This window comes from Eleutherodactylus coqui, chromosome 11, assembly GCF_035609145.1.
Source record: "Eleutherodactylus coqui strain aEleCoq1 chromosome 11, aEleCoq1.hap1, whole genome shotgun sequence".
NCBI classification, from domain to species: Eukaryota; Metazoa; Chordata; class Amphibia; order Anura; family Eleutherodactylidae; genus Eleutherodactylus; species Eleutherodactylus coqui.
In genome coordinates, this window is record NC_089847.1 from 37,006,063 (window position 1) to 37,018,521 (window position 12,459).

General features: G+C 43.9%; 1 protein-coding gene across 2 annotated transcripts in view; it reads left to right on the forward strand.

The window, feature by feature from the left end:
* The window catches only part of GNAO1 (G protein subunit alpha o1), a 206,305-nt gene that overhangs the window by 148,285 nt on the left and 45,561 nt on the right, over positions 1-12,459 (forward strand). For both annotated transcript variants that reach the window (XM_066583831.1, XM_066583830.1), the window contains exon 4: positions 11,520-11,680. In XM_066583831.1, coding sequence (XP_066439928.1) covers positions 11,520-11,680 — 161 coding nt within the window. The remainder of the gene's footprint in view (positions 1-11,519; positions 11,681-12,459) is intronic.

The following is a 12,459-nucleotide window of genomic DNA, read 5'->3' on the forward strand; positions in this document are numbered from 1 at the left end:
CTCTGCCATACTTAACTCTTGGTTCAACACACTCAAGTAAAAGGCATTCCCCAGGCATCCTCCACACTCAGGTCTATCTGAGTTGAAGATAGAGTAGTAATTCGTCACTCCATGCAACATTCTTCCGTTGCTCAACTGTCCAATGATCACCCTCCTTACACCATTGTAGATGGGCTGATAAATGTTCTTTGCGAGAACTTGCCAGACATTTGCATGGTGAATTGAGGGAAATACCAGCTGAAGTGTTGTTAGAGCCCAAGGAGGCACCATTAAGTGTTAACATATGGGAGTAAATACTACTTTTGAATCTTGCTCAGGTGTCCAATTACTTTTGGTAGCATACATATATAATTAGTGAGGGGGAAGAGGGAGTCAGTTGGCTGAGAATAGTGCAGAAGCGGATACACATGTAAGGTCACTTTCCATTGCAATCAGTGCTACATATCGAAATGGCTAAGTGGGAGTAGCCCCTTTAAATAATAGAATAGTGGAGATGAGGCTTTGCAAGAGGTTAATGTGAATAAACGCTAATAACGGAGACAGATAGGGTCTTGCATGTATCACCATATTCTGAGTTCCTGGAACACACCCTTCTTGGGGTTTTCATTTGATGCTGTTTCTCTTATGCATCATTCTTCCTCGCTCTTTTTTTTCCCCTCCCTTTCCTATTCATTTTTCACACATATCTTCCGCCGGGTTCAGGCGGCTGGGAGATGAAATAGAAATGTTACCATGGTAACGAAGCTCATTAATGGAGCCTCTCTTGAGTCTGCACCCAAGTGCTTTCTGGTGATGAGGACAGAGAGGCCTGGTATTCAGCCCCTTGTAATGTGTGCACTGTGAATCTGTGAGACCAGTCGTAACCCGCAACTCTAAAAGCAATTATATAAATATCATTTTATGCTAGACTTCCACATACAGGAATTCCCAGAGAGACACCTTCCCAAATGTGGCAACGTGTCGTCGATATGGAACTAGAAATGTAAGCGGGGCGGCTTAAACAACCTGAGATGTTCTTATTTATTTAGAATTTACATGTTAAAATAGGGCAGAACTCAACGGAGAAAACAGAAGAGCAACAGGACAACACTGCCTCTAGTGGAGAGACCTGTTATTATTCTTACCGAATTACCTGCCCAGATATAGATGACGCCTGCAGCCCAGATAAGCTGCAAGGATGCTACCCTTCGGCAGAACTCCTCGCTGCAACTGAGTATTAGGAGTTCTGGCTACAACAACATAGGGGTTGGGTTACAATATATACTTTTTTCTGTTTCATGTAAATAAGACCTAATCATTGTATAATGAAAAGTTAGGAAACTTTCTAATTGGCTTTGTGTTTCAGTTCATCACCATTTGTAAGATCTCTGCTTGCATTCAATGAAAGCAAATATTGAGAAGCGAAAAGCAGTCCTGATAAGACGCACCCAGGTTTTAGTGGAGGAAAATAGGAAAAAGATCTTAAGTAACCAGGGATTTTAGTTGCCAGTGCCGGTGATACCGTAGTATCGGGCGACGGAGGGCCACTTCTATGCCTTTCCTTTCTCTTTTCTCTGAGACAGCGGAGCTCCGTAACAGCGGTGCTCCGTAACAGCGGTGCTCATGTAGGACGGGAGGAATGGAAGAAGCCAATTGGTGGAGGCAGGGGAGCAACAGCAGTTCCCGCCAGTGCTCCCCACCAGTCAGCAGTATGTACGGGCAGCAGTGCAGAGGAGAGAGAACTGCTAATTAATCGCGTGTATGTTCGCGAGATCGCGCTGCCGCGATTTAGTTCGCACGATCGTGTGTTAAACTCGCGGTCGTGCTGACAAACACCTGATCGCAACGGACAGCTTGTACTTCGGCACGTTCGCTTTATAGGACGCACTGAGTTTTTGCTCCCACTTTGGGGGGAAGAAAAGTGCGTCTTATAAAGCAAAAAATACGGTATTTGTCATTAGCGCATATGGTCATCATAGCGGGTTTTATTCTGTTTGGACCCCCCCCCCCCCCCTATGAGCCAGGACAGAGTGCTGTAAAAACAGCTACCATTCTGGTGGAGTTGAGTCATCCTTGTATTATATGGATGGCCATCATGAATGCATCTTTTACTGCCACGGGCTGCACAGGTAATGCAGCGGGTTGGCTGGAGATGATTTCTCTCCTCGCTATCCCCAGCCCCTCTCCATTCACTTAACACAGCGGCCGTTCAGTATACGGTTATCAATAGCTGATCGGCTGGGGTCCACCTCTTTGGATCAATGGGAGCAGTGCCTTCCATTACACTTACAGCTCCTCGTTGTGATCAAAACTGGAAGTGTAATAGAAGGCTTCGCTCCCATTGATTTCAGTGGAAGTGAAGCCACTTATTACTTTTGTGGCCCGGACCACAGGTGACACCATTTGGCCCTGCTGCACTGATAGCAGGCCAGACGATCAGTTGATCAGTGGGGATCCATAGCAGTGGACCCCTCACAATCAACTATTTATGACCTATCCTGAGGAAACGTCCCTGAATACTCCTTTAATATAGAATCCCTTTAGTGCAACTCACTTTTTTGGTACATATTAGAATAGAGACCACCTTTGGTATTTAACTCTCTATAATAGTTCTTGGTCTTGAAGGCGTGTGGTATGAAATAGTCACTGAACTCTACAAATGGCTATTCTTCCCCTCATTAGTTCTTATTGATTAAATCAATTCATTAATCATTATGAATTGTATGTACTATATGGAATAATACGCCCCCTACTGCTCATACTAAGTATATGAGATATCAGGGAAGAACTCCATGCTGGGCATTGAAGTACTCTGCGCTCCTGTGGCCTTTTGCCATCCTATGGTGATGTAACCATGTTCATTATTTTGCTTTCCGTTATGTTAGTTAGCACTTACTTTCTTTTAGTCTTAGTCACGCCACTTTCTATCTTCCTCTCTTTTTTTATTGCACTGCACCTCATTTCTATGTCTAGCTATATAATGGATACCTTGGCCTATTTCCAGGAATGCATTCCTTGATGGCCTTCTTAAAGGGCCACTCCAATTACTTTTCTTCATTCATTATGTAAATCAGTTAGGTTGGTTCATGTGATCTCAATTCTGATCTGCGGAGATTTACTTGGGTTTATGTATTCTCAGATTAGTCAGTTTTTTAGTCAGCATAATTGCTGTGCCATGGACCCTACCACACAAGCTGGGGGACACAGAAACTTGTATTACAGATATTAATGATGAGTAGAGGCTCCTATCAGTTATAATGAAGGAGATGATAGTTCAGCCTCCTGCCTTGTATGCTTATGGTCTATAGCTTAGATGAATATACTGTAGAATACAGAAGGTAATAATTGTGTACTCCCAGCAGGCGGAGATGATACTGGCTCTAGATGCTTATGTGTTGCTGTGCTGATTAGAGATGAGCGAACACCAAAATGCTCGGGTGCTCGTTACTCGGCACGAAATTTTCGCAATGCTCGAGGGTTCGTTTTGAGTAACGAACCCCATTGAAGTCAATGGGCGACCGGAGCATTTTAGTATTTCGCCGATGCTCGCTAAGGTTTTCATGTGTGAAAATCTGGGCAATTCAAGAAAGTGATGGGAACGACACAGCAACGGATAGGGCAGGCGAGGGGCTACATGTTGGGCTGCATCTCAAGTTCACAGGTCCCACTATTAAGCCACAATAGCGGCAAGAGTGGGCCCCCCCCCCCCCCCCCCGCACTGTCAGCGTAAAGATCGTTCTCCTCTGGCACAGCTGTAACAGCTGTAGCAGAGAAGAACGATGTTAGCCCATTGAATTCAATGGAACCAGCAATACAGCAGGTTCCACTGAATGCAATGGGCTGCCGGCGATCGCAGGATGAATGGTCGGGAAGGGGTTAAATATATAACCCCTTCCCTGCAATTCATCCAGAAATGTGATACACTAAAAATATATACCGGTGTATAAGGCGACGGGGCGTATAAGACGACCCCCCAACTGTCACCTTATACGCCGGCAATACAGTGGAGCAAAGAATAAAAAGCATTACTTACTTCTTCAGATGATCTGCGCCGCTCCTGCAGACTGTCACTCCTTCCTGGTGTTCTGCGCCGCTCCTGCAGACTGTCACTCCTTCCTGGTCCACGGACTAAAGCTTTCTCTATGAAAGGCTTGAAATCCCCGCCTCCAGAAACACAGCCAATCACAGCAATTCAATGACATCACTGTCATTGGCTGTGATTGGCTGAAGGCACGTGTGTTTCTGGAGACGTGGATTTAAAGCCTTTCGTAGAGAAAGCAATGCTCTGCCGGGAACCAGGAGGGAGCGACAGCCTGCAGGAGCACCGCAGAACACCAGGAAGGAGTGACAGTCTACAGGAGCGGCGCAGATCGTCTGAAGAAGTGAGTAATGCTTTTTATTCTTTGCTCCACTGTATTGCCGGCGTATAAGGTGACAGTTGGGGGGTCGTCTTATACGCCCCGTCGCCTTATACGCCGGTATATATTTTTAGTGTAACACATTTCTGGATGAATTGCAGGGAAGGGGTTATATGTTTAAGCCCTTCCCGACAATTCATCCTGCGATCGCCGGCAGCCCATTGCTTTCAGTGGAACCTGCTGTATTGCTGGTTCCATTGAATTCAATGGGCAAACATCGTTCTTCTCTGCCACAGCTGTTACAGCTGTGGCAGAAAAGAAGGATTTGTCTTCTATATGTTCTCAATGGGGTCGGCGCTGCTGCCGCCGGCCCCACTGAGCGCATATAGAGACGATTTATGGCCTTTAGAAGGACCGTTGGGGTTCTTGAAGCCTACAATACACCTAACACTCTCCCTATAGCAGCTCCAACACGATACCACTTTCCCTGAACTAATGTCAGAATATATCTGTAGCGAGCCGCGGGAAGGGCAGATTTCAATACTCGGGTGACACCTTATCTCCCCAGCCACTCACAGCAGGGGGGTGGTATAGGGCTTGAACGTCGCAGGGGGAAGTTGTAATGCCTTCCCTGTCTTTCAATTGGCCAGAAAAGCGCGCTAACGTCTCACAGAGGAAAGTGAAAGTAACCAGAACACCGCGTGGTGCTCGTTACGAGTAACGAGCATCCCGAACACCCTAATATTCGCACGAATATCAAGCTCGGACGAGTACGTTCGCTCATCTCTAGTGCTGATGCATCATAGGAGTGCTAGCATAGCATAGAGAAAGTGAGCAGGAATCAATCTCTGCATCAAGATGGTGCCTGATAAGTATTAGACAGGAGACTGCACTGCATGGAAGTGACCGCAATATACATAGGAGACATTCAGAGTGGAACAATCAAGTGAAGGGTGCAGGGATAGAAAACCGTTTATTTAGCTGGAGTGAGTCCTTAAACTGGGCCTCATGTCCACGGGCATAATACGGCCCGCGCGGATATTTGATGCGGATATCCGCAGCGAATGCAGTGCGGATGATCTTTAAATTGTATTTTTTTGGCTTGCAGGAGATCATGGATTATGGATTTTTCATCATCCGCGAGTGGAAAAAAATGCAATTGCACCTCCTAGCTTTTTCCCCACCTTCCTAATTGAATTTAACCTTCATATCCGCAGTGCATCCACAAATGTATTTGGGTCTCCTCCGTCGTGGCCAGATCTTCTTTCTTCTGCACGGCGGATGCGTCAAGGCAGCGTCCTTTTTTTTTTTTTTTTTTTAAATCTACTGCTTTCTTGCGGATCCGCTGCACAGCCACAGTGTCATCCACGGCTGTGTCGCAGATCGGAACGGCTTCTATTGACTTCAATGGAAGCCGTCTGTGCGTGAAAACCGCAGAAAATGGAGCATGCTGCGGGTGTTTTCCTGCACATGTGATTCGCACGTTGGGAAAAAATAATGTCCGCAGGTATTTAATGACCTGCGGGTGCCCAATAATTCACTATGTGGCGCGGATCGCACGCGCAAGAGACCCGCACAGATTCTTAAAATTCAGTTCTACCGTGGACATGAGGCCTAAAATGGAGCATGCTGCATTTTTTTTCCCCACGCGTGAAATCCGCAAATGGAAATCCCATCCGCTGCTGTTACATTAACCACAGATGGTCAATGATTCCCAATGGGAAAGTAGATCTGCGGATTTCACGCGTGGGAGACATGCATGAATAGGCCCAACGTCCATGGGGAAAATAGATTTATTAAATCTGCGTAGGTCTCCCGCACGCATGATCTGCACCCTTAGGGAATCATTGGGCACTCGCAGGTAATCAAATACCTGCGGATGTCATTTTCCTTCGGCGTGCAGATCACACGTGCGGGAAACAACCGCAGCATGCTCCATTTTTGTGCGGTTCTCCCACACATACGGCTCCCGTGGCTTCCATTGAAGCCAATGCAAGCCATCCAGATCCGCGACACAGAGCTTAAAAAAAAAGACAGTTTCTTACCTCGCTACGCAGGAAAATGGAGCATGCTGCGATCACATCCGCATGCTTTTACTTGCCGTGCGAATGCTAATGCATCCCTATGGGCGGCAAGAGGTGCAGATCTCCCGCTCAGGCGACACACTCGGATTTAATAATTAAATATCCGGCAGTGGACATTGGGCCTAAATCAGTTCTGTGATTGTCCACTTCATTCACTAAATGAGGCTTAGCGCCAGGCTAGTTGCAGGTTTTGGATAAAATCAGCACTATTTTAGATTAATAGTGGTATGTAGCAATAAATGATTAACATTAAGCTCTGAATGCTAAGCACAAAACTTTTAAGAAAACAGCCCAGTTAGTCTAATTCCCAGCAAGGTAGAAGATTTAATGTTACAGATTATTTTTTTTTAGAGCAGGCGTTCTGTGCCATCAGCAGAATCTAAATACTGTTCATAAGACTAATTACCCTTGTGTTGTTTCTTCTCCACGTTCCTCCAGTTCACATCTCCTTACATTCCCTGTTGTAAGTTTGCTGCCTCTCAGCTTTTCATTAAATGGGCCCCCATGTCCATATTTGTAGAGACTGGCAGACAGATGGCGAGGGCATAGTCTAAGGCAGTAGGGGCTGCTTGGCGGCACACCGGGGACAGGAAGCTAGAAATGAGGTCCAATGCAAGATATATATTTCAAATGTAAATTATGCCTACTGTGCTCAGGCAGAGGGATTTGTGTTAAAGGTTAGACCCAGCGTGGAATCCGCCCTGCAGAGAGAAGAATTTGTGCTGTGCCGCTTACACACAACTAATTGGACTCTGGGATCTAATGAAGCCACTCATTGAGGTGTCCGTGCAGGGAATTGAGGCTGGTGTTGCATCATTTAACTCCCCTCGCTGACACACAGGTTCTGTCCGTTATATAGAATGATGCATGAATGGTGTACCCCAATTAAGTGTCTACAGAAATGCATATATTTAAAGCAACCGTCCGTTTTTGGGACATACTTCCATCCCAATAGTGAGGGGGATATTGCACGCTGCAGTTCTCCGCCGATGTCTTTCCAATCTACCTGCTTGGGATCCAATTTTTAACCATCCAAGATGGCAACTAGAGTTTTCTAGCTTCCTAATGCAAACTGGTACACTGCTGCCTGATTGGCCAACACTGATCATGTGAGCAGTGCTGGCCAAACAGAGAGGAGGTATATTTGATTGGTATTCTGACACTACCAATGTCTGAAGATTGCGTTGGCTATCTTGGATGATTGAAGATGGGACTAAGAGCCAGCAGATCAGAGTGGCATCAGCACAGAAGACCAACAGCAGGCAGTATAGGTGCCTCTTCCAGTCCCAACACAACTGGAAGGTTGCATTAAATCTATGTATTTAACTCCACTGTATGGTACTCTGTGGTCTAGTCCATTGTCGGTCCATCAAGCTTTTTCTTCCTTACTGTGATATATAATGCTATTGAACTTTGGAGATACATACCCAGTACATGTTGATCATCAACTGTATGGTGTACAATGCCTACTATTATACTGGTGCCATTTTCAACTATAAGGTTTCCTAAACCTCCTATTTGAATTTTCTGTTTTTGAAACCTATTATCATAGATTTTCATCTCCAGCTTTCGATTTTAATGTAATTTGAGGACATGCTTGACATGAAGGTTGCCAACTCATCACATGCATGAAAAATTAGGTCATTACGAGCTTGTCTATGATGGGCAGGCTGTGAAAAATAAGGTCATTTGGGGTTTTTCCATCATAAGCATGTAAACAGCTAGACATTTTGGACAGGACCCTAAATCTTATTTTTTGACTCTGTCCTCTTGCCAGTCTTACTTGATCTTTTGTATAGTATTAGCTGTGGTCACTGTAATCATCTAGTGTCAGGTGGTCAAATTTGATATAAAATGAAATAGATTAATGGCCAAGGAGTAGATGGTGGCTGGTGTCACGGCAGGAGGTATATCTGATGTGTAGAACTGGTGAACTCTGCTTGCCTAGTTTCCGAGTTTCACTGTTTGAGAAGAAGTATTTGAGAGAGAGTATACTAGAAAAAAGTCCAACATTATATGGTTATATATACGAGTACCAAATCTCAAAGCAGTCCGTCCATTCCTTAAATCACAACTTCTATAAGGATAGAATTGTAGCTAAAGTATGATGTCACTTGAGCATATTTCTAGTCCATAGCAGTTTAAGGTCATGTGCCTTGTTTGCTACCTCAATCCAGGGGTATAGGGTGTTTCTTAATGTGGAAGACAACTCTCATGTGTGCTATGTGCAAGTATAGTGTTAGGGTTTGTTTACATGGAGTAACTATTCAGAAAGTCACTCTGAAAAGTTTTTGAAGTGAAGAAACGTCAGCTTTTACACAGAGCGATGATTGTTCATTAGTTTGCTGATATAGCATTCATAGATATGGTGGGATCTCCATGCAAATGTATTCGCAAGTCATTCAAGTAGGAAAAACTTTGACTTTACACTGGATGACTTGTAATCAACCAGCGATTAGTTATTTTGGTAAGCTAAAGCTAAATGATTAGCGACTTGTTGCTCATTACCCTGTCGGTGGCCGTATTTACACTAAACGACTATCATTTGAATTTGTTCTCCCAAATGATTACTCGACGGATAGTTGCCCCATGTAAAGGTTCTCTCGCAGATGCTCCGCTGTCTGTTAGCTCAGTGATTGCTGCAAGTCTTCCAGGTTTAGCGTAAAAAGGGCCCAGTAGTAGAGATGAGCGAGCATGCTCGTTTAAGGCAGTCCTATCAGTAACTGTGTACTCGCCCGAGCAGGATGCGGGGGGCGGCGGGGGAAGAGAGAAAGATCTCTCCCCCCCCCCCCCGATGGCTCCCGCCCCCCCCCCTCCTCCCACATGCTGCTCGGGCGAGTACACAGTTACTCGATAAGACTGCTACTTGATCGAGTAGCAGCCTTAAACAAGCGTGCTCGCTCATCTCTACCCAGTAGTCGATTTAATATAGTGTTAAATATGGACCCCAAATCATCTCGGAAACCAAGAAACTAAACTTCACATTGTGTCATGTCTAGAAGAAAGACAACTTTTTCATAAACGTTCTAAGAAATCTCATTATATGTGGAATTCTATATGGATGGAACATTCCGAAGGGCGATGCATGGAAGAAGTGTTGTACGAATGTCTCCTGAGCGGTATTTTGTTGTACACTGAACCCGACCAGTAAGGTTTCTGCCATTTCCGACATATAGCTTGACGAGACTTGAATATTACACATACAAGACTTTTGTAATGTACCACGTAGTTGTCCCGCAGTATGACTGCTGCACTGATGAATGTCACACTGTGCGTAAAGTACAAGTTGCCAGTCTAATTACACAGACTACAATACACATGGTGTAATGCAATATCTGTATTTCAGATACTTTATTATACTCATGGATTAATGTGCTGCCGGAAGATTTGATTGTTTAAATCAATTGATTATTTTTTCCGTGTGTGCATCCGTTTGAAATTCTGTAATTGCATTTACGAGGTGCCAATGTTCAAGTGTAGACAATCATTTTTCTTGCTAATGATTCTCTCAAGCCAATGGCCCATGTCATCTAAATCAGTTGGGAGGTTGGCCTGCTGGGCTTCTCAGCTTGACAGGCCTTGGGATCCTGCATTCAGTGTACTCCTGCTGTATAGGATGGCATTTCCTTGAAGTGAACCTCCGTCTTTGGAGGTATTTCAATATAGAAATGTTAGTTACATAGAATGTTGTTCTCAGAATTACTTTCTTTAGCTGTGACAAATTTATTATGACTGCTTTCAGTGTCTTTAGCTCCACCTCCAATTGGTGGTGCTGCATCTCCTTCCATGTGCAGGTTGAAGGAGAGATAAGACACATCATAAAACCGTCCTGAGCTCAGTGGACTGATTTGGGATTTATGTCTCAGCTCAGTTTGTCTGTTTTAAGTTTTGAGTGCAAAACGGTCTCAAATTTCTGTGTGTGAACATTTATTTAGATCAAGAAGAGTGTGTTCCCCTCCCTTCTACATCTGCATGTTATAATTATGTGCCATCCCAACTAGTTTCATTCATTAGCCTGACGAAGGGGGCGAGATATCCTCGAAAGCTTGTTGTAACATCATGTATTTTTGTTAGACATTAAAAAGTATCATATCTACAAGATTACTTGGTTTCTCTCAATGAGAACCATCACACTTTAGCTCCACCTTGATTAGTGTTGAGTAAACCAAAATAGTCAAACCCTGTTTCGGGTCGAACTTTAACAGTTTGGTTTGGTGAACTACCCGAGCTTTGGGTTAGCGTTTCAGCTAAACCCACGACAAGAAGAGAAGGAGGAGGAAGAAAACTTCTTTCTTTTCCTTTCCTTCTCTTCCTGTCATGCAGGGCTTTTATGGGACTTAGACAGTATTGTACACCAGCTTTAGGGGTACTGGTGAAGTTCAGGTTTTGTTCGAACCACTTTGGCCCAAACCAAACTTTTTGCCCAAATCTGGTGAACTAGCCGAATCAAACTTAAGAAAAATTCTCTCATCACTAACCTTGATGTATAATGTATTGACCACCCCCTTGACCAAAATTTGACTTTGGCTCAAAAATAATCACATTTCTTGTCTTTTCTAAGAGGAATAGTTCAAGTAAGTATTTTTTAGAATACAAATATCCTTGCTATTGGAGGCAGAAGATTGAATTTACTGGATACAAAATTACTTCTCCGAATGCCGCACGGTGGTAGCGGTTTACAGCCAATTCATTTGGAGAATTAAGTCTAATTATCCGACTTCTGTGGAATCTCTGTACACTTTCCATCTTCAGTTTTCCCAGCTGAATTTTGATAAATGATCAACATTTTTCAGGCTGCATCTCTTACAAACATGTTTGCATGAAGGTAATTTAATGATGGAAAAACCATACAATGGTTTGTTGCCAGCCAATTTTATTTTTTCCAATCTGTCAAGATGGATGCTTACTATATTGTCAATTATAATGCTTATCTAGTATTTCTTCATGTTTTCAGCTTGTTTGCTGCTTGCTGTAGATGGTTACTCCCATACTTTGCTAGACCTATAAGCTATACATTTTTTCCCCTTTGCAGTGGATTCATGAATTTTGTTTCAATGGTTGTTTATTTTAATGGTGTTTTTTTCCTTTTTTGTCATAGGCTGATGCCAAGATGGTCTGTGATGTGGTGAGTCGCATGGAAGATACGGAACCTTTCTCTCCTGAGCTGCTTTCAGCCATGATGAGACTGTGGGCAGATTCTGGAATCCAGGAGTGCTTTAACCGATCCAGGGAATATCAACTTAATGACTCTGCTAAATAGTACGTGACCTGTTCTTTTTATAGAGCAAATGTTTTTCTTTTTAATAACGCCTTGTGCTTTTAAAATGGCTTGCCCAATTCATGACAAATTTCACACCGTTAAATTCTTTTTGCATGGGTCCTGTGATGCCGTCCGGGACCCCTGCCAATCTGCTGTTCTCTGTGGCGGTGCGCTTGTGCATGGAGTTGATTTCTACAGGAAGCAGACCGCTTCTTTTCCACTGCAGTGGCCAGGCTTGGTATTACAGGCAAAGCTAAAGTCAATAGGAACTTGGTCTGCAATGGCAAGTCTGACTAATGATGTGGAAATGGATTTGTCTGCTTCCTGCAGAAATCTGCTTAGTAAATGAGTGCAATGCCACAGCAAACAGCTGATTATTGGAAGTCCCAGGCGGCAGACTCTAACAACTTACTACTGATGGCCTATCCTGCTGGTGGACTATCAATAGTTGACAACTGGACTACCTCTTTAAGAGGTTAATATCATGTTATATGTCCTAATTTACTAGAGAGGTCATGATCCCAGAATGTATACTGATTGCTTTCCTTTAGATCAGCACTGTAGGATAATAGGTTGAAGTTGATGGACTTTGAACTTCGTAGTTTCTGTCCGTTTTATAGGCATTGAATCGAGAAACAACGTAGAGTAGATCGGTGGAAGTTTGGTCACTGGGAACTCCTCTGATTCAAGTGAAATTGGTTCTCTGATCTCAGAGGAGAGGTGGAAAAGCGCATAAAGTTACTCTTGATATGAAAAAGAGGATTTTGACTTTGCGCTG